The sequence below is a fragment of the Chiloscyllium punctatum genome, chromosome 36 (assembly GCF_047496795.1).
Source record: "Chiloscyllium punctatum isolate Juve2018m chromosome 36, sChiPun1.3, whole genome shotgun sequence".
Classification (NCBI taxonomy): Eukaryota; Metazoa; Chordata; class Chondrichthyes; order Orectolobiformes; family Hemiscylliidae; genus Chiloscyllium; species Chiloscyllium punctatum.
The window spans coordinates 22,392,073-22,415,285 of NC_092774.1; the positions used below are offsets into that span (position 1 = coordinate 22,392,073).

At 46.1% G+C, this 23,213-nt stretch overlaps 1 protein-coding gene across 2 annotated transcripts; it reads right to left on the reverse strand.

Moving 5' to 3' along the window:
• Positions 1-1,319: 1,319 nt before the first annotated feature.
• On the reverse strand, positions 1,320-21,274 carry LOC140460237 (uncharacterized). 2 transcript variants are annotated; one of them, XM_072554671.1, is made up of 3 exons: positions 21,196-21,244; positions 9,940-10,125; positions 1,320-8,536 (listed from the first exon to the last, which is right to left on the reverse strand). In XM_072554671.1, the coding sequence occupies exon 3, from the start codon at positions 8,211-8,213 to the stop codon at positions 7,356-7,358; it is 858 nt and encodes a 285-aa protein (XP_072410772.1). In that variant the 5' UTR covers positions 8,214-8,536; positions 9,940-10,125; positions 21,196-21,244; the 3' UTR covers positions 1,320-7,355. The 2 variants fall into 2 exon arrangements, with proteins under 2 accessions (XP_072410772.1, XP_072410771.1); XM_072554670.1 differs by lacking the exon at positions 9,940-10,125 and having other exon boundaries at positions 21,196-21,274.
• Between the last annotated feature and the right edge of the window lie 1,939 nt (positions 21,275-23,213).

Genomic DNA, 23,213 nt, shown 5'->3' on the forward strand with positions numbered 1-23,213 from the left:
GGAGTGCCGAACCAGAGGACACAACTTAAAAATACGGGGTAGACCATTTAGGACAGAGATGAGGAGAAACTACTTCACCCAGAGAGTGGTGGCTGTGTGGAATGCTCTGCCCCAGAGGGCAGTGGAGGCCCAGTCTCTGGATTCATTTAAGAAAGAATTGGATAGAGCTCTGAAAGATAGTGGAGTCAAGGGTTATGGAGATAAGGCTGGAACAGGATACTGATTGGGAATGATCAGCCATGATCATATTGAATGGCGGTGCAGGCTCGAAGGGCTGAATGGCCTACTCCTGCATCTATTGTCTATTGGCTCATATACGCATCTAGGTGCCTTTTAAATGCTGTAATTGTACCAGCCTCCATCACTTCCTCCAGCTCATTCCATACACACACCAACTTCTGTTTGAAAAAGTTGTCCCTTTTAAACTTTTCCCCTCTTACCTTAAATCTATGCCGACTAGTTCTGGACTCCCCTCCCCGGTGAAAAAAACTTTTCTATTTACCCTATCCATGCTGCTCATGATTTTATAAACCCCCATAAGGTCACCCCTCAGCCTCTGAAACTCCAGGGAAAATAGTTCCTAAAAGCTCCAACCCTGGAAAAATCCTTGTAAACCTTTTCTGAGCCCTTTCAAGTTTCACAACTTGTTACAAACACGTCAACTTTGCTCATCTGACATGAGAGAATTTTCTGCACGATGTGTTGTGTCTGAAAGAGCCCTCCCCTTTGCTGTGACAGAACCAGTGACTTTCAAAATCCTGACAAACTCAGTTATCAGTCAAATTATTCATTTAGAGAAGCCTCACAGTTAAATCTGTAAATGTGCAAGTGTGTTTAATAATGAGTCACGAGTAAAGGCTGCATTAATCCTTTATTGTGAAGTTTTGCTCATACATCTTAAAACAGATCTTACGAACCTAGTCACAATCAGCCTATGGGAACAGAAGATGCCACTGGGTTATTTCCCAACCAGGGCTGACGTTGTGCGGAAAATAGACATTTTAAATGAATGGGGTGCCGTTTGTTTTAAAAACCGGTGAACTTAAGAGGCACTGTATTGACACACAGAAACGGCTGAAATCATTACTGCAAATTGGAATTAAGGCTGGATAGGCTGGGATGTTTTTCCTCTGGAACAGAGGACGCTCAGAGGTGAAATTTATAAAACCATGAGGGGTATAGATAGGGTTAATGGTAGTTGTCTCTTTCTAACATGGGGGACTTCAAGACCAGGGGGCACAATTTACAGAGAGAGGAGAGATTGAAAAGAAATGTGGGGCAGATTCCCACCTGCCTCCCCACCCTCCCTCCCACTGCCTCTGCCTCCTCCTCCTCCTGCCCCCCTCCACAATACTTAAGAGATTTGAATAAGTACGTGAATAGGAAAGGTTTGGCGGGAAAGGGAAAGGCTGAATAGTCTGTGGTTGTTTTCCCTGGAGCATCAGAGGCTGAGGGGTTGCCCTTATGGAGGTTTATAAAACCATGAGTGGTATGTTTAGGGAAAATAGTCAAGGACTTTTGTGGAGTTGGATGAACTGAGGATTATTCGAGAGGCTGAGAGGGTGATAGATAGAAGCTACAGGGACATAGTTACGCCAGAGAACAGAGGTAGCTGGATAACTGTTAGAGGTGGGAAGGGGAGGAAGCAGGCAGTGCAGGGATCCCCTGTGGTTGTTCCCCTCAATAAGTATACCGCTTTGGATACTGTTGGGGGGGGAACGGCCTAGCAGGGGTAAGCTGCAGTGACTGGGTCTCTGGTATGAGGTCCGGCTCTGAGGCCCAGAAGGGAAAGGGGGAAGAGGAGGAGAGTGAGAGTTATAGGAGACTCTATAGTTAGAGGGACAGACAGGTGGTTCTGTGGACATGGGCGAGACTCTCGGATGGTTTGTTGCCTCCTGGGTGCCAGCAGGGTCCGAGGCTGAAGTCAGAAATAGGAAAGGTGCAGTCACCTTGTTGGGTGTTTACTATAGGCCCAATAGCAGTAGAGATGTGGAGAAACAGATTGGGAAACAGATTTTGGAAAGGTGCAGAAGCCACAGGGTAGTAGTCATGGGCGATTTCAACTTCCCAAATATTGACTGGAAGCTCTTTAGATCAAGTAGATTGGACGGGGCGGTGTTTGTGCAGTGTGTCCAGGAAGCTTTTCTAACGCAGTATGTAGATTGTCTGGCCAGAGGGGAGGCCATATTGGATTTGGTACTTGGTAACGAACCGGGACAAGTGATGGGCTTGTTAGTGGGTGAACATTTTGGTGATGGTGATCATAATTCTGTGACTTTCACCTTGGTTATGGAGAGAGATAGGTGTGTGCAACAGGGCAGGTTTTACAATTGGGGGAAGGATAAATACAATGCTGCAAGACAGTATCTGAGGAGCATAAATTGGGAGCATAGGCTGTCAGGGAAGGATGATGTTGAAATGTGGAACTTTTTTAAGGAACAGATACGACGTGTCCTTGATATGTACGTACCTGTCAGGCAGGAAAGAGATGGTCGTGTGAGGGAACCTTGGCTGACGAGGGAGGTTGAATGTCTTGTAAGGAGAAAGAAGGAGGCCTACATAAGGTTGAGGAAACAGGGTTCCCTCAACAGAGCGTTGGAGGGATACAGGATAGCCAGGAGGGAGCTGAAGAAAGGGATTAGGAGAGCTAAGAGAAGGCATGAAAAATCTTTGGTGGGTAGGATCAAGGATAACCCCAAGGCCTTTTATGTGTATGTGAGAAACATGAGAATGACGAGAACGAGGGTAGGTCCGATCAAGGACAGTAGTGGGAGACTGTGTATTGAGTCGGAAGAGATAGGAGAGGTCTTGAATGAGTACTTTTCTTCAGTATTTACAAATGAGAGGGACCGTATTGTTGAAGAGGAGAGTATGAAACGGACTGGTAAGCTAGAGGAGATACTTGTTAGGATGGAAGATGTGTTGGGCATTTTGAAAAACTTGAGGATAGTCAAGTCCCCCAGGCCTGATGGGATATATCCTAGGATTATGTGGGAAGCAAGAGAGGAAATTGCAGTACCGTTGGCAATGATCTTTTCGTCTTCACTGTCAATGGGGCTGGTGCCAGGGGACTGGAGAGTGGCGAATGTTGTGCCCCGTACAAAAAAGGGAATAGGGATAACCCTGGGAATTTCAGGCCAGTTAGTCTTTCTTCGGTGGAAGGCAAAGTAATGGAAAGGGTACTGAGGGATAGGATTTACGAGTATCTGGAAAGACACTGCTTGATTAGGGACAGCCAGCACGGATTTGTGAAGGGTAGTACTTGCCTTACAAGTCTTATTGAATTCTTTGAGGAGGTGACCAAGCATGTGGATGAGGATAGAGCAGGGGATGTAGTGTACATGGATTTTAGTAAGGCATTTGATAAGGTTCCCCATGGTAGGTTTATGCGGAAAGTCAGGAGACATGCGATAGTGGGAAGTTTGGCCAGTTGGATAGAAAACTGGCTAACCGGTCGAAGTCAGAGAGTGGTGGGAGATGGTAAATATTCAGCCTGGAGCCCAGTTACAAGTGGAGTTCCGCAGGGATCAGTTCTGGGTCCTCTGCTGTTTGTAATTTTTATTAATGACTTGGAAGAGGGAGTCGAAGGGTGGGTCAGTAAATTTGCAGACGATACGAAGATAGGTGGAGTTGTGGACAGTGAGGAGGGCTGTTGTCGGCTGCAAAGGGACTTAGATATGATGCAGAGCTGGGCTGAGGAGTGGCAGATAGAGTTCAACCCTGTCAAGTGTGAGGTTGTTCATTTTGGAAGAACAAATAAGAATGCGGAATACAGGGTTAACGGTAGGGTTCTTAGTAAGGTGGAGGAGCAGAGGGATCTTGGGGTCTATGTTCATAGATCTTTGAAAGTTGCCACTCATGTGGATAGAGTTTGTAAGAAGGCCTATGGAGTATTATCGTTCATTAGCAGAGGGATCGAATTCAAGAGTCGTGAAGTGATGTTGCAGCTGTACAGGACTTTGGTTAGGCCACAGTTGGAGTACTGTGTGCAGTTCTGGTCGCCTCACTTTAGGAAAGATGTGGAAGCTTTGGAGAGGGTGCAGAGAAGATTTACCAGGATGTTGCCTGGAATGGAAAGTAGGTCGTACGAGGATAGGTTGAGAGTGCTAGGCCTTTTCTCATTGGAACGGCGAAGGATGAGGGGTGACTTGATAGAGGTTTATAAGATGATCAGGGGAATAGATAGAGTAGACAGTCAGAGACTTTTTCCCCGGGTACAACAGAGTGTTACAAGAGGACATAAATTTAAGGTGAAGGGTGGAAGGTATAGGGGAGATGTCAGGGGTAGGTTCTTTACCCAGAGAGTGGTGGGGGCATGGAATGCGCTGCCTGTGGGAGTGGCAGAGTCAGAATCATTGGTGACCTTTAAGCGGGAATTGGATAGGTACATGGATAGGTGCTTAAGCTAGGACAAATGTTCGGCACAACATCGTGGGCCGAAGGTCCTGTTCTGTGCTGTATTGTTCTATGTTCTATGAGACCGGTTAGCAAGGTTAGCATTCCTTGGGATCTATGGAGAGAGGGAGTCTACAACTAGAGGGAATATGTTTAAAGTAGGTGGGGAAAGATTTAAAAGGGACCTTTTTCACAGAGAGAATGATGTGTGTATGGAATGAGCTGCCAGAGGAAGCAGTGGAGACTGGTACAATGACAACATGTAAACGACATCTGGACGGGTGTAGAAATAGGAAGAGTTTAGAGGGATGTGGGCAAAGTGCTGGCAAATGGCACTAGATTAAATTAGGAAAACTAGTCGGCACGGACTAGTTGGACCGAAGTTTCTGTTTCCATGCTGTGACTATCAGATGCCACCTGTGGCAGGCAAGTGGCACTAGTGTAGTTGGGGGATCATAGACTGGTTGGACTGAAGGGTCTGTTTCCGGGCTGTATAACTCCGTAGCAAGGAATGAATGGGGATCCATCCCAAAGAGATGATAAAAGGTTTCAAGCATCACCTTAGGCACGTGTGTGTGGACCCCCTCCAGATAACTGAGGGCAGTGGGGCACTGTGAGGGTCAGTAGATCAGACAGTCAGCAAGTTCTCTCCAGGAGAGTTGACTCGAGAAAGGAAGAGGCTTCTAGTCCAAACATCAAGACTGACATCTCTGAATTTTGGCTAACTCTATGACTCAAGAGTGAGTTATAAGGAGAGGCTGAACAAGCTCAGATACATTTCTTCAGAGCACAGGAGACTGGGAGGTGGTGGGGGGGGGGGGGGAGAAGGAGGGCAGAGCATATGGAAGTTTATAAGATCATGATAGTCATGGATTGGGTGAATGCACTCAGTCTTTTTCTCCGGTTGGGGAATCGAGGACTAGAGGGCTTAAGGCTAAAGGGGAAAGATTAAAAGGGAACCTGAGGGATAACTTCGTTTGCACAGAGGCTGGTATTCATATGGAATGAGCTGCCAGTGGAAGTGGTTGAGGCAAGTACATGAACAACATTTAAAAAGGCATTTGGACAAATACATGGATGGGAAAGGTTTAGAAGGATATGGGTCAAGTGCAGAGAAATGGGGTTAGTTTTGATGAACGTTTTGGTAGACATGGATTAGTTTGGGCCAAAGGGCCTGTTCTCCATGCTGTAGGACTCTATGACTCACGTCTTTTTGTCACTCTGACAGTTTGGAGTTTCCTTCAGAGCATCTCACTAAATCACGCTGAATAAAACCAATCTCATTTGTCTACTCTGATACAGAGGTGCCGGTGTTGGATCAGGGTAGACAAGGTCAGAAGTCACATGGCACTAGGATAGAGTCCAGCAGGTTTACTTGAACTCACGAGCTTTCGGAGCACTGGTCCTTTGTCAGATGAAGTGATGAAGGAGCAATGTTCCTAAAGCTTGGAATTTCAAATAAACCTGTTGGACTGTAACCTGGGGTCGTGTGACTTCGGACTTCGTCACCTTTGGGTTTGTGTCAAACTTGATGGGATAGAATGTCCAACATAGCAAATTTAAACAGTATTGCTCAGAGGGATTAATTTGAAACCTTTCAGGAAGTGAGCTCAACAAGGTTGAACTATTTAAAGTTACGTGGACTCAATTTTAAACTGACATCAGGATCAGTAGTCAGAGATGTACAGCACGGAAACAGACCCTTCGGTCCAACTCATCCATGCTGACCATCCTAAATTAATCGAGACCCATTTGCCAGCACTTGGCCGAGATCCCTCTGAACCCTTCCCATTCCTGTCCCCATCCAGATGTCTTTTAAATGTTATAATTATACCAGCCTCCACCACTTCCTCTGGCAGCTCATTCCATACATGCACCGCCCTCTGTGAACAAGTTGCCTCTTAGGTCCCTTTTAAATCCTTCCCCTTTCACCCTAAACCTATGCCCTCTTGTTCTGGCAACATCCTGGTAATAGTTTCTGATGGAGAAGTCAACGTTTCAGGCAATTCCCAAATCGCTGACTTCTCCCCCGGCTGGTGCTGCCTGGCTTACTGTGTTCTCCCAGCATCCGCAGTTTTTTTTGTTTCTAACGAATGGCAGAGCAGACTTGATGGGCCGAATGGCCTAACTTCTGCTCTGATAGTCTTGCGGTCTTAGGTTAATGTGGATTGTTTCAGTGGGAACATGATTAGATTAGATTAGATTACTTACAGTGTGGAAACAGGCCCTTTGGCCCAACAAGTCCACACCGACCCGCCGAAGCGCAACCCACCCAGACCCATTCCCCTTAACGTAACACTACGGGCAATTTAGCATGGCCAATTCACCTAACCTGCACATTTTTGGACAGTGGGAGGAAAACGGAGCACCCAGAGGAAACCCACGCAGACACTCCACAAACATGCAAACTCCACAGTCAGTCACCTGAGGCGGGAATTGAACCCGGGTCTCTGGCGCTGTGAGGCAACAGTGCTAACCACTGTGCCACCGTGCTGCCCACAACGTAAAGTTCCAGGCTTAATAAGCAGCAGCAAAGTTTGTATAATCCCTATAATGTGGAAACAGGCCCTTCAGTCCAACAAGTCCATACCGAACTTCTGAAGAGTAACCCACCCAGACCCATTCATCTACCCTACATTTACCCCTGACTAATTCACCACACCTACACATTCGTCAACACTGTGGGACAATTCAGCTTGGCCCACCAACCCTAACCTGCACAGCTTTGGATCATGAGAGGAAACCGGAGCACCTGGAGGAAACCGGAGCACCTGGAGGAAACTCACACAGGCATGGATGAAGAACATGCAAACTCCACACAGAGAGTGGCTGAGGGTGGAATCGAACCCAGGTCCTGGTACCACCATAGGGTTGGGGTTTGCAGTGGGGGATTTCCAGCAGAAAACAAAAAGAGCCCACCAACTCTCCCACCGCGCACACTGTCAGAACGGGCAGGAGGTTCAGTCCTGGGGGTGACCCACAGCAGTGTCACCGGGGGAATCAGATTGTTGAGAACGCTGGTGCCTGCGCTGGTGCTTCCGCAAGTTGCTGGACAACGTGAACCTCCGCCCGCACTCGGAGCAGGCAAATGGCCTCTCCCCGGTGTGGACTCGCAGGTGGGCCATAAGGTCAGAGGACTGGGTAAAGCCCTTCCCACACTCAGGGCAGCTGAAGGGCCTCTCCCCCGTGTGGACCCGCCGGTGCTTCAACAGGTCAGAGGAGCACGTAAAGCCTTTCCCACACTCAGGGCATCCGAAGGGTCTCTCGCCAGTGTGGACCCGCCGGTGGGTCAGCAGGTTGGAGGAATTACTGAAAGCCTTCCCGCACTCGGGGCAGTGGAAGGGCTTCTCGCCACTATGCACCCGCTGGTGGGATACAAGGTGGGAGTAGCGAGTGAAACCCTTCCTGCACTCGAGGCAGCTGAAGGGCCTCTCCCCCGTGTGGACTCTCCGGTGGTTCAGCAGGGCAGAGGAATCACTGAAGGCCTTCCCACACGTGGGACAGCTGAAGGGCCTCTCCCCGGTGTGGACCCACTGGTGCCTCAGCAGGGAGTAGGATTTGCCGAAGGCCTTCCCGCACTCTGGGCAGCTGAAGGGCCTCTCCCCCGCGTGGACCCATCGGTGCATCAGCAAGGCAGAGAAATCGCTGAAGGCCTTCCCGCACTCGGGGCAGGAGAACGGCCTCTCCCCGGTGTGACTGCGCCGATGTGTCTCCAGGGCAGACGGGACACGGAAGCCTTTCCCGCAGTCGCCACACTTCCACGGTTTCTCCACGGGATTAGATTCCTCGGGTTTCTCCATGGCTAAAGCTTCAGCCATACACTAATGTGTATACAGGCACTGCCTGGCGTGAATTCCTCTTTCCAGGCCGCGTAACTGTTTCAGACTCCACACACTGCAACAGTCGGGTTTCTCACCCAGTCCACTGATGCTGAAAACGTATTGAAATAGGAATCAAGAAGCTTTGCTGCTTTCATTGATGTGAAATTGAGGACTGCAGAGGATGGAGAGTCAGAATTGAAAACTGCAGCACTGGAAAAACATAGGTCAGGCAGCATCCGAGGAGCAGGAGAGTCGATGTTTTAGGCATAAGCCCTTCACCTGTTGATTTTGAAACTTCCGTCTTCAGATCTTCAATAACTCTGGAAAAAAGATTACAATAATCATCACTGTTGGTCCAGGGTAGAAATTCAGAACAAGCTTCAGAACAAATTCTACTTTCTGCAGATCATTCTTTTCTTGTTATTCCATAAAATTGAAAGCACCATCCCACTCTCTCCCCTTCTGTTCTCACTCCGCTCAAACTAATTCTCCTGAAGGTGCTGCTTCAGGATATTATAGGGGCAAAAAACAAAAACGTCAAGACTGACATCTCTGAATTTTGAATAACTCCACTTGAAAATTAATATCTTTCATGACATTGGGATACTGCGGAGAGTGAGCAGGTCTGATTTTGGGAAGCAAAAAAACAAAGTGAGTTAATTCAAGATGAACCTGCAGTGCAGTTTCTTGAGAAATCACAAAATGGTAAATGTGACCTCAGGGAGGATATAAGACATCAAGGCATTGACATTGACACCAGAGAGAAACCGAACATACAGCCGTAGCAAAAGCTAGTGGCAAACCAGGATCATAGAGATATCCAGCGCAGAAACAGACCCTTCGGTCCAATGCCGACCAGACATCCTACCCTAATCTATTCCCATTTGCCAGCACTTGGCCTATATCTCTCTGAACCCTTCCTACTCGTATAGATGTCTTTTAAATGTCATAATTGTACCAGCGTCCACCACTTCCTCTGGCAGCTCATTCCTTACACACACCACCCTCTGAATGAAAAGGTTGCCCTTTCAGTCCCTTTTAAATCTCTTTGCCCTTCACCCTAAACTTATTGCCCTTTAGCTCTGGACTCCCCCATCCCAGGGAAAAGACCTTGGCTATTTACCCTATCCATGACTTCCATGAGTTTATAAACATCTCTCAGGTCAGCCCTCCGCCTCCAGCACGTTTGGGAAAAGAGTCCCAGCTTATTCATCTCAAACCCTGGAAACATCCTTGTCAATCTTTTCTGAACCCTTTCAAGTTTCACAACATCCTTCTGATAGGTTAGAGGCCAGAATTGCACACAATCTTCCAAAAGAGGCGTAAACCAATGTGCTGTACAGCCACAACATAAATTTCAAAATCCTATACTTAATCAGAGAATTGGGAAAATTTTCGAAACCCACAACAGACAAGCGGGAAAGAGTGGAGGGACAAACAGAACATTCGAGGGTCAGCTTGGAAGTATCAACTTCGGGGCGGGAGTGGGGATGGGGGATGGAAGCCAAATGTGCTGGAGCCAAGGCTGAGGAAGAACAGAGGATGCAAAACCGTTGCAGCCACTTTCAAACTCCAAATGAAGAATATTAATGGGCTGTACTTGTATCTGTTGCATTTATTTGTGAGAATCAGGTGCATTTAAAAAATAAAAACAGAAACCCCCCCCCCCCTTCCCAATCTCAATCCTTCCGTCCCTCCTCACCCGGGTAATTAAGACACATACCTGAGTTTGTAGAGTCTGCTCCCTCCCTGGATTCACTCCAGTTGCTACAAGTGAACAGATCTCTCCTCTCTCTCCCTCCCAAGATGAAGAGTTGCCCAGAAGGAGGGTATTTCACTTGGAATAATGCACCTAACCTGCACAGCCCTGGGCACTATGGGTAATTTAGCATGGCCAATCCACCCTAATCTGGGCAAAGTTTAAAAAAAAAATCACAACATCAGTTTATAGCCAACAAATTTATTTGGAAGCACTAGCTTTTGGAGCGCTGCTCCTTCATCAGGTGGTTGTGGATTATAAGATCATAAGACAGCATTTATAGCAAAGCATTACAGTATCATGCCACTGAAATGGTATATTGAACATCCTCGAATTGTAAAGTCTTTTAGACTGGGTTGCAGGTATCATTAAATAGGTAAATCCCAGAACTTCATACAAGTCTCCTTTCTGAGATAACAAGATTTTATAACAAAAGGTAACTTGTCAGCTCAGACAATGCATTAAAGGTGAGAGTTCAAAGTTGGTCTGTATCCCAATTTAGAGGCAGACTGGTTCTATTTCTGAAGTGGAATTTACAAAATATTACATGCATTGATTGCCTGAAGATTGTGCATTTTTTGAGCAAAATAGAATGAATTTGCAAATACGTTTGTGTGCGCGCATAAAAGAAAGAAGTGTATTTCCATGGTGTGTACCTCTATGTCTATTTGATAACAAATGCTTTATTTCTGTTGATGAAAATATTGTTATAAATCATAGCTGAGTACTAATAGATGTAAGGGGCAGAGAATTCCTAAAGCAGGGGCATGATAAGAATCCTGAGAGAATCATATTTCTGATTAACTTGCTAATGAACAAACATTAACCACGAGCACCAACTATGTATTTATTTCTCATTTGGTTCCCTCTTCTTGTTTTATTCACCGCTATGATGACTCTCTCTGTTGAATGGTTGATAGACTTGGAGATTGTGGGCTGGGTCTTGACTGACTGAATGTTTTATTGAAGGTGTAAAAGGGGGGGGGGGGTCAAAGTTTCATCAGAATTCCAGCAGAGCTGAGAACAGATGACATGTCACTCTGTAGGAATAGGGAGATCAACAGAGGACAGGGAAATCAGGACCTGAAATCCGAGCTGACACCAGGCTACCCTGTGATCAGTGCTTTGATTGGAAGTGCCAACCCTCTACCTTTACCTAGCTTCCTATTCAACTTGAATGCAAAATACCCCCTTATATTCGGGATGCAATCCTTATCATCCTGAAGTAGTGTCTTTGGAAGGAATCTCAGCTCATAATTATTCTCTTCAATGTGTGCAGCAATTCATTCACTTTTGTTACAATGCAGCACACATTCAGACACAGCCTTTAGTTTCAATTATTGTCATCTACAGAATCCAGATTTGATTGCTGGTACATTTACTTCCTTGTCCCTTTGTATCGTTCGTTGATGTTTATTTTCCACATCACTACATTGCTGACTGGTCTTGATGTGGTTTGGCCATGATAAATTGCCCAGTGTTCAGGGAGGTGCAGTTTAGGTGCATTAGCCATGGGAAATGCAGGGTTATAGTTTCATATTGTTAGAAATGGGGTAAAAGTGTTGTTTTTGCAGATATAGAAAAAGCATACAGAAAAGGGGTACAAGCAAGAGAACTATTAACCCTGCAGGTATTTAGGGAAGAGTATCTCTACTTTTCAGTGTATAATTATGGATAATAAATCTACATTAAAGTTAATACTTAATTAAAGAAAATAATTCCTTTTACCATAATGTTTAAAACAACATTTTCAGGAAAAAGCTAAGATTACTGAAACATATAAGCGAAGCACGAAAAAGATACATTGTTAAGAGGTATGTACAAGAATTGAATGTACCTATGGACAATGAAAGAAGTTACAAAGGGGAACATCGAGATAAGAGTTTATAGAACATAGAACATAGAACATAGAACAATACAGCACAGAACAGGCCCTTCGGCCCACGATGTTGTGCCGAACTTCTATCCTAGATTAAGCACCCATCCATGTACCTATCCAAATGCCGCTTAAAGGTCGCCAATGATTCTGACTCTACCACTCCCACGGGCAGCGCATTCCATGCCCCCACCACTCTCTGGGTAAAGAACCCACCCCTGACATCTCCCCTATACCTTCCACCCTTCACCTTAAATTTATGTCCCCTTGTAACACTCTGTTGTACCCGGGGAAAAAGTTTCTGACTGTCTACTCTATCTATTCCTCTGATCATCTTATAAACCTCTATCAAGTCACCCCTCATCCTTCGCCGTTCCAACGAGAAAAGGCCGAGAACTCTCAACCTATCCTCGTACGACCTACTCTCCATTCCAGGCAACATCCTGGTAAATCTTCTCTGCACCCTCTCCAAAGCTTCCACATCTTTCCTAAAGTGAGGCGACCAGAACTGCACACAGTACTCCAAATGTGGCCTAACCAAAGTCCTGTACAGCTGCAACATCACCTCACGACTCTTGAATTCAATCCCTCTGCTAATGAACGATAATACTCCATAGGCCTTCTTACAAACTCTATCCACCTGAGTGGCAACCTTCAAAGATCTATGTACATAGACCCCAAGATCCCTCTGTTCCTCCACCTGACCAAGAACCCTACCATTAACCCTGTATTCCGCATTCTTATTTGTTCTTCCAAAATGGACAACCTCACACTTGACAGGGTTGAACTCCATCTGCCACTCCTCAGCCCAGCTCTGCATCATATCTAAGTCCCTCTGCAGCCGACAACAGCCCTCCTCACTGTCCACAACTCCACCTATCTTTGTATCATCTGCAAATTTACTGACTCACCCTTCGACTCCCTCATCTAAGTCATTAATAAAAATTACAAACAGCAGAGGACCCAGAACTGATCCCTGCGGAACTCCACTTGTAACTGGACTCCATGCTGAATATTTACCATCTACCACCACTCTCTGACTTCGACCGGTTAGCCAGTTTTCTATCCAATTGGCCAAATTTCCCTCTATCCCATGCCTCCTGACTTACTAAAATCCATGTACACTACATCCACTGCTCTACCCTCATCCACATGCTTGGTCACCTCCTCGAAGAATTCAATAAGACTTGTAAGGCAAGACCTACCCTTCACAAATCCGTGCTGGCTGTCCCTAATCAAGCAGTGTCTTTCCAGATACTCGTAAATCCTATCCCTCAGTACCCTTTCCATTACTTTGCCTACCACAGAAGTAAGACTAACTGGCCTGTAATTCCCGGGGTTATCCCTATTCCCTTTTTTGAACAGGGGCACAACATTCGCTACTCTCCAGTCCCCTGGTACCACCCCAGTTGCCAGTGAAGACGAGAAGATCATTGCCAACGGTACTGCAATTTCCTCTCTTGCTTCCCACATAATCCTAGGATATATCCCGTCAGGCCCGGGGGACTTGTCTATCCCTAAGTTGTTCAAAATGTCCAACACATCTTCCTTCCTAACAGGTATCTCTTCTAGCTTACCAGTCCGTTTCACACTCTCCTCTTCAACAATACGGTCCCTCTCGTTCGTAAATACTGAAGAGAAGTACTTGTTCAAGACCTCTCCTATCTCTTCCGACTCAATACACAGTCTCCCACCACTGTCCTTGATCGGACCTACCCTCGTTCTCGTCATTCTCAGGTTTCTCACATACGCATAGAATGCCTTGGGGTTATCCTTGATCCTATCCGCCAGGGATTTTTCATGCCCTCTCTTAGCTCTCCTAATCCCTTTCTTCAGGTCCCTTCTGGCTATCCTGTATCCCTCCACTGCTCTGTCTGAACCTTGTTTCCTCAACCTTATGTAAGCCTCCTTCTTCCTCTTTACTAGACATTCAACCTCCCTCGTCAACCAAGGCTCCCTCACACGACCATTTCTTTCCTGCCTGACCGGTACATACATATCAAGGACACGTCGTATCTGCTCCTTGAAAAAGTTCCACATTTCCACGACATCCTATGCTCCCAACGTATGCTCCTCAAATCCTGTCTTACAGCATCATAATTTCCCTTCCCCCAATTGTAAAAACTTCCTTGTTGTGCGCACCTATCCCTCTCCATAACCAAGGTGAAAGTCACAGAATTGTGGTCGCCATCACCAAAATGTTCACCCACTAACAAGCCCACCACTTGTCCCGGTTCATTACTGAGTCCCAGATCCAATATGGCCTCCCCTCTGGTTGGACAATCTACATACTGCGTTAGAAAAGCTTCCTGGACACACTGCACAAACACCGCCCCATCCAATCTACTTGATCTAAAGAGCTTCCAATCAATATTTGGGAAGTTGAAGTCGCCCATGACTACGACCCTGTGGCTTCTGCACCTTTCCAAAATCTGTTTCCCAATCTGTTTCTCCACATCTCTGCTGCTATTAGGGGGCCTATAATAAACACCCAACAAGGTGACTGCACCTTTCCTATTTCTGACTTCAGCCCATACTACCTCCAGAGGCAGATCCCCCTCAAACTTCCTTTCTGCAGCCGTTATACCATTTCTAATTAGCAATGCCACCCCCCCTCCTTTTTTACCACCCTCCCTAATCTTACTGAAACATCTGTAACCAGGAACCTCCAACAGCCATTCCTGTCCCTCTTCTATCCATGTTTAGCCTTTTGACAGCACATGCAAGGGGGAAATTGCCAACTTGGAAAGAAAGGGGCTATGGGCGTGGATCATAGATGGGTAGAGGGGAAATAGTGAGAGAGATTGGGTAATTAGGGGTCTGGAGAGATGATCTCACTCAGCTCAAAGGGTATAACTGGACACTAACCTAAGTTCTAATTTGCTTATGCAATTGAGGCCCGTGCTTGCAAGTTCATAATAAATTTTCATGTTTCCAGTTTTTGTGGTCTCGTCTAAATTTTATTGATTTTGTTTCTAACAATAGTAATAGAAGCAGGAGGCGGCCATTTGGTCCATTGAGCCTGCTCTGCCATTCTTTAAGACGATTGCTGATCTATCCATCATCTCAGCTCCTCCGACCTGCATTATCCCAGCTACCCTTAATTCCCCTGTCGTGCAAAAACCCGTCCAACTGTGTCTTGAATATACTTAACGAAGCTCTGATACTCCAGCTTCACTGGACAGAAAATTCCATAGGTTCACTACTCTCCAAAAAAGCAGTTCCTCCTTATCTCTGCCCTAAATCTACTCCGAGGAGAAAGTGAGGACTGCAGATGCTGGAGTATCAGAGCTGAAAACGTGTTGCTGGAAAAGCAAGGGAAGAAGGGCTTATGCCCAAAACGTCGATTCTCCTGTTCCTTGGATGCTGCCTGACCTGCTGCGCTTTTCCAGCAACACATTTTCAGCCCTAAGTCTACTCCCCCTAATCTTGAGGTCTAGTCTCACCCATCAGCAGAAACAACCTCATTGCAGGGGGCAGTGGGGTGAGGTGGGTCTGGATGGCATGATCTTCAGAGGGGTCGATGTGGACTTGATGGGCTGAATGGCCTGCGTCACACTGTAGGGCTTCTTTGACTTCCCACAGTTGTGTTTGCCCTGGATCACAGCACACAGAACCTTCTACCTTCTGCAAATCGAAAGACAAATCCCACCCTGCCCTCTCTTATGAGTTATCTAACTGCTTAATCATTTCCAGTGAATACAGCCCACACCTGCCAGTAACCTTTACAATGCTGATGAAACAACAGACAATAGGTGCAGGAGTAGGCCATTCTGCCCTTCGAGCCTGCACCACCATTCAATATGATCATGGTTGATCATCCTTAATCAGTATCCTGTTCCTGCCTTATCTCCATAACCCTTGATTCCACTATCCTTGAGAGCTCTATCCAACTCTTTCTTAAATGAATCCAGAGACTGGGCCTCCACTGCCCTCTGGGGCAGAGCAATCCACACAGCCACCACTCTCTGGGTGAAGAAGTTTCGCCTCATCTCTGTCCTAAATGGTCTACCCCGTATTTTTAAGCTGTGTCCTCTGGTTCAGCACTCACCATCAGCGGAAACATGTTTCCTGCCTCCAGAGTGTCCAATCCTTTAATAATCTTATATGTCTCAATCAGATCCCCTCTCAGTCTTCTAAACTCAAGGGTACACAAGCCCAGTCGCTCCAGTCTATCAGCGCAAGGTAGTCCCGCCATTCCAGGAATTGACCTAGTGAACCAACGCTGTACTCCCTCAATAGCCAGAATGTCTTTTCTCAAAGTTGGAGACCAGAACTGCACACAATTCTCCAGGTGTGGTCTCACCAGGGCCCTGTACAGCTGCAGAAGCACCTCTTTGCTTCTATACTCAATCCCTCTTGTTATGAAGGCCAGCATGCTATTTGCTTTCTTCACTACCTGCTGTACCTGCATGCTTACCTTCATTCACTGGTGTACAAGAACACCCAGATCTCTTTGTACTGCCCTTTTACTTAAACTGACTCCATTTAGGTAGTAATCTGCCTTCCTGTTCTTGCCACCAAAGTGGATAACCATACATTTATCCACATTAAACTGCATCTGCCATGCATCTGACCACTCACCTTACCTGTCCAGGTCACCCTGTAATCTCCTAACATCCTCCTCACATTTCACCCTGCCACCCAGCTTAGTATTATCAGCAAATTTGCTAATATTATTACTAATACCATCTTCTTTATCATTAATATATATTGTAAAAAGCTGCGGCCCCAGCACTGATCCTTACGATACCCCACTGGTCACTGCCTGCCATTCCAAAATGGAGCCGTTTATCACTACTCTTTGTTTCCTGTCAGCCAACCAACTTTCAATCCAAGTTAGTACTTTGCACCCAATACCGTGCGCCCTAATTTTACTCACTAACCTCCTATGTGGGACTTTATCAAAAGCTTTCGGAAAGTCCAGGTACACTACATCTACTGCATCTCCCTCGTCCATCTTCAAAGTTACATGCTCAAAAAACAATGCAATATCTGCAGTCGTGAAAATTTTAAGGCTTCTAACAATACCAGTTACTAATCCCCCACTCCAGTATTTCCAATGCTGTGCATCAATGTTGGAGGCTGAAAGAAATAAACAGCTTTAAACAAAATCCACCTAACCCTTCACTGGACTCCCCACTCAGTACACTTTACTTACTGCTAGTAAACCTTGAAGCACTTCACCCCCACAGTGCAATGAATTCCGACTTTCCACCAAAATCCCAGATGTGCTCCCTCACTCATTCAGTTGCTGTCTCACAAATGAAAGATTTCACTGTAACTTCTGCTCCCAGTAAGGGTAAGCTGCTCTGAAAGTCCAGTCTTCACAACGACATTTCAGCTTTCACCAAACACATACAGCACCGAAACAGACTCATCCGTGCTGACCAGATATCAGAAACTAATTTAGTCCCATTTGCCAGCATTTGGCCCATCTCTCTCTAAACCCTTCATATACCCATCCAGATGCCCCTTAACCGTTGTAATTGTTCCAGGCTCCACCATTTCCTCTGGCAGCTCGTTCCATACACACACCACCCTCTGCCTGAAAAAGTTGCCCCTCAGGTCCATTTTAAATCTTGTCCTCTCACCTCAAAGTTATGCCCTCTACTTTGGGGCTCCCATATCCTGGGAAAAGATCTTGGCTATTCACCCTGTCCGTGCTCCTTATGAACTTCTACAAGGTTACCGCTCAGCCTCTGACACTCCAGAGAGAGCGTCTCCCTGTAGCTCAACTCTTCCAACTCTGGTATCAGCCTCGTAAATCATTTCCAAACCCTTTTAAGTTTCACAAAATCTTTCCTATAGCAGGGAGACCAGAACAGAGTGCAATATTCCAAAAGTGGCCTATTCAATGTCCTGCACAGCTGCAACAGGACTTCCCAATTCCTGTACTCAATGTTCTGACCCATAAAGGAAAGCAGACCAAATGTCGTCTTTATTCTCCTATCTACTTCCAACACCACTTTCCAGGAATTATGAACCTGCACTCCAAGGTCTCTTTGTTCAGGAACACTCCCCAGGACCTTCCCATTGTGTATATGCCCTGCCCTGATTTGCCTTTCCAAACTGCAACACCTTGCATTTATCTAAATTAAACTGCATCTGCCACTCCTTGGCCATTCAGCCCATCTGATCAATTCTAATTTATATCAGTGTCTTTCCTCTCTCATTCCCTAAAAGCTGAAAAGCTCCATCCCACACACACATCCCAAGTACAACGCAGAACAGGCCCTTTGGCCCACAATGTTGTGCCAAGGATTATTCCCTATCTAAGATAAACAAACCTACACACCCCTCAATTCACTGCTGTCCATGTGCACCTCCAGCAGTCACTTTAATGTCCCTAATGACTTTGCTTCCACCACCACCGCTGGCAACCCATTCACAACTCTCTGCGTAAAGAACCTACCTCTGACATCTCCTCTATACCTTTCTCCTAATATCTTAAAACCATGATCCCTCATGCCAGTCAATCCTGCCTGGGGAAAAGTCTCTGACTATTGACTCTATCCATGCCTCTCATTACCACGTATACCTTGATCATGTCACCTCTTTTTCTCCTTCTCTGCAGAAGAAAGTCCGAGCTTATTCAACCTTTCTTCGTAAGACAAGCCCTCCAGTCCAGGCAGCAGCCTGGTAAACCATCTTTGCACCCTCTCCAAAGCTTCCATATAATAGGGCGACCAGAACTGGACACAATATTCCAAGTGTGGTCTCATCAGGGTCTTGTAGAGCTGCAGCAAAACCTTGCAGCTCTGAAACTCAATCCCCCTGTAAATGAAAGCCAAAATATCATATGCTTTCTTAATTAACCTATCCACTTGGGTGGCAACTTTGAGGGATCTATGCGCTTGCACACCCAGATCCCTCTGTTCCTCTACACTGCCAAGAATCTTATATTCAGCATTCAAGTTTGACCTTCCAAAATGCATCACTTCACATTTATCCAGGTTAAACTCCATCTGCCATTTCTCCACCCAGCTCTGCATCCCGTCTATACTGCGCTGCAGCCTGCAATAGCCCTCCATACTATCAACAGTACTTCCAATCTTTGCATCATTGGCAAATTTACTAACCCACCCCTCAACTTCCTCATCCAAGGCATTTATAAAAACTACAAAGAGCAGAGGCCCAAGAACACAGCCCTGCGGTACACCACTCACCACTGACCTCCAGGCAGAATACTTTCCATTTACAACCACTCTCTGCCTTCTGTCAACCAACCAATTCTGAATCCAGACAGCTAAATCTCCCTGTATCCCATACCTCCTGATTTTATGAATGAGCCATGGGGAATCTTATCTAATGCCTTGCTGAAGAATATATATACCACATTCACTGCTCGACCTTGGTTGACCTATCTCGTCACCACCTCAAAGAACTCAATAAGATTTGTTAGGCATGACCTGCCCCTCATAAAGCCATGCTGACTGCCTTTAATCATGCTATGCTTTTCCAAATAGTCTTAAATCCTATCCCTCAGAATTCTTTCCAAAACCTTTCTGACTACAGACATAAGACTGACTGGTCTGTAATTGCCAGGGATTTCCCTATTCCCCTTCTTGAAAAGGGGAACAACATTCGCCTCCCTCCAATCCTCTGGTACGACTCCGGTGGGGAGTGAGGAAGCAAAGACCTTCACCAGCAGCTTAGCAATCTTCTTTCTCACTTCCCGGAGCGGCCTAGGATAAATCCGGTCTGGCCCTGGGGGCTTATCAATCTTAATGTTTGCCAAAATTTCCAGCACATCAACTTCATTAATCTTGATCTGTTCAAGCCTGTTTCCCAGCTCCTCAAAGTTCTCATTCACAACAAAGTCCTTTTCCTTAGTGAAAGCTGAAGCAAAAATCTCATTTAGGGCTTCCCCTATCTGCTGAGACTCCATGCACAAGTTCCCTATGCTATCCCTGACCAGCCCTATCTTCTCCCTGATCATTCTCTTATTCCTCACATACAAGTAAAATGCCTTTGGGTTCTCCTTAATCCTTCCAGCCAAGTCTTTTTTGTGCCACGTCCTGGCTCTCCTTATGTCAATTTCTGAGCTCCTTTCTAGTAAGCCTGTAATCTCTAAAGCAGTGCCAGATCCTTGCTTCCTCCACCTTACTTAAGATGCCTTCTTCCTTTTGACATGAAGCTCCTCTGTTCTTGTCATCCAAGGCTCCCTCATCTTACCCCTTTTTGCCTGTCTCAGAGAAACAAATTTCTGCATCACTCGCAACAAGTTCTCCGTAAACAGTCTCCACATGTCCATTGTGCCCTTTCTGTGGAACAATTGCTCCCAATCTGTACTTCCCAACTCCTGTCTGTTACCATCATAATTCCCTTTTCTCCAATTAAACATCTTCCCTTAGTAACTGCTCCGTTCCCTCTCCAAGGCTATGGTAAATGTGAGGCAGTTGTGGTCACTGTCAAAAAAAGTGTTCTCCCACCACGAGATCTGACACCTGTCCTGGCTCATTGCCGAGCACCAAACCCGAAATGGCCTCTCCCTTCATCAGCCTGCCTACATACGGAGTAAGGAAACCCTCCTGAACACACCTGACAAAAACAACTCCATCCAAACCATCTGCACTAAAGGAGGTTCCAGTCAATATTGGGAAGTTGAAGTCACACATAACAACAACCCTGCTACATCTACATTTTTTCAAAATCTGCCAGCCTACGAGCTCTTTAATCTCCCTACTGCTATTAGAGTGTCTGTGGAAAACCCCCAATGCGGTGGCTGTTCCTAACTTCCACCCATACTGACTCAGTTGACAAACCTTCCTTGATAACCTTCGTTTCTGTAGCTGTGATGCACTCTCTGATTAGCAATGCTATACGCCCTCTTTTTCCACCCTCCCTGTTCTTTTTAAACATTCTAAACCCTGGAACATCTAGCAACCATTCCTGCCCCTGTGAAACCCACGTCTCCATTATGGCCACAACATCATAGTCCCAAGAACTGATCCATGCTCTAAGTTCGTCACTCTTATTTCTGACACTCCTTGTGTTAAAGCAAACACACTTTAACCGACCCCTTTGTTTCATCATGTGAAAAACCTTCCCGATAGATTCACTACATCCTGTCACTGTCCCATCTACAACTTACCCCCTTCTCAGATACATAGCTCTGGTTCCCACCCCCTTGCCAAATTAGTTTCAACCCTCCCGAACATTTACTGCATCTGTGCCAATTGATACACAGACACGAACCAACTTTTCCAGAATCTGTCCCTTCCCTGGATTCACTCCTTTTCCTTTCAGTTGCTGCAAGTCAACAATTGAACCCCAGAATGAAAACAAAGTGAAATGGAAAATGAGAAGGGAGAGAGAAAAAAAAGGAGTATTGTACTCACTGAGGTTGGACGGAGGAAGAAAGTTGGCAGCAACTTCACAAGATCAAGGTCCCACTTCCGCATTTAGACAATAGGAGCCTCTGATTCGCAGGAGGACAAGGCTGCTTCCGGTCCTCCACAGCTCCCCATTGGTCCGGGGAAGTCAGTCACACGCCGGTTCCGCGGACACCAAGGAGCTTTCGCAATGCTTTGCTGACACCGAGGAGTATGCTCTGTTAAGATGCTGGTTTTATTGACCAATTTTAAGCGTCCAGATGCCACTTGGAGAGAAAAAATGCCGAAGCCACAATTCCCACCACCCCAACATTTTACTCCTTTTGCACGTTGTTTGGCTGCTCAACCTTTATATGTCTTTTCCCAAGGAGTTCCAAACTAGAGGGGCATAGGTTTACTGTAAGAGGGGAAAGATTTAAAAGGGGCCACTTTTTCGTGCAGAGGGTGGCGCGTGTATTGAACTAACTACATGGGCGGCACGGTGGCACAGTGGTTAGCACTGCTGCCTCACAGCGCCAGAGACCTGGGTTCAATTCCTGCACAGGCGACTGACTGTGTGGAGTTTGCATGTTCTCCCCGTGTCTGCGTGGGTTTCCTCCGGGTGCTCCGGTTTCCTCCCACAGTCCAAAGATGTGCAGGTCAGGTGAATTGGCCATGCTAAATTGCCCGTAGTATTAGGTTAGGGGTATGGGGGGGGGGTTGCGTTTCAGTAGGTTGGTGTAGACTTGTTAGCCTGTTCCCACACTGTAATGTAATCTAATCTACCAAAGGATGTTGTGAAGGCTGGTACAATTACAACATTTAACAGGCATCTGTATGTGTTGAGAGGGATATGGGCCAAGTGCTGGCGAAAAATAGTGGCTCAGTGGTTAGGACTGCTGTCTCACAGGGCCAGGGACCCAGGTTTGATTCCAGCCTTAGGTGACTGTGTGGATTTTGTGCATTTTCCCCATGTCTGTGTGGATTTCCTCCTACAATCCAAAGATGTGCAGGCCAGGTGAATTGGCCATGCTAAATAGTGTTAGGTGCATTAGTCAGAGGAAAAGGGTGTGTTACTGTTTGGCGGGTTGGTGTAGACTTGTTGGGTCTGTTCCCGCACTATAGGGAATCTAATCTAATCAACTGTATCACTACATTAATTTAGGATATCTGGTCACACGGACTTTCCATGCTCTGAAACTATATGACTATTTATACATGATCAGAACCAATTTCACAAGACTAGGAAAAGGCCATTCACCCAGTACAGCTATCGCCCATACTTCCATGCAAGTTTCAGAAAGATTTTGGCAGCTTCTTTTTTAGAAAAGATTAACATGCTTTCAGACTTTAATGATGTTTCTGAGTATATTCTACCTATTTTCAGTTTTAAAACTCAGCCATTTCTTTATGCACTCCCATCTCCCAGGTAGTGACATCACCATCTCTCTTCTGAGAAGGGCTTGATACAGTGATCAAAAGAGGGCTCGAGGGACAAGATAGGAGTCAGGGGAGGTGGAGAAGGGAGAGAAGATGGACAAGGGGTGTAGAGTACAGAAAGACTGGGTGGACAGAGTGAGGAGAGAGAATGGAGGGATGTAGAGTGTGAGGGGAGAGAGTCAGAGACAGAGAGAGAGAGAGAGAGAGACAGACAGACAGACAGACGAGAATAATGGGGGGCAGTGGATGAGGAAAGAATGGGGGAAAGACAGCATAAAACCCACCTTCCTCAGTGTCCCACGAACTGGAACCTGCTCCTCCCACAGCAGGCTTGGGGCAATCGTTTCTCAATATACACATGGCTAAGGCAATAGAACCATATAATCCCTACAGGCCATTTGGCTCATCAAATTCACAATGACCTTCCAAACAGCATCCTACCCAGACCCACTCGCTTACCCTACAGCCCTGCAAGTCCCCATGACTAACCCACTCAGTTGGGATGACTGAGTGAATCCTTTCTTGTAATGGCAGATTCCTTCCTTAAAAAAAGGACATGAGCGAATCCCTGAAAACTGTCTCATTAGATTCTGAACTCCAGATTT

What these genes read in the sequence shown, in the direction of transcription:
- LOC140460237 (XM_072554670.1), bottom strand. Translation starts at nt 8,213, where the DNA reads ATGGCTGAAGCTTTAGCCATGGAGAAACCCGAGGAATCTAATCCCGTG.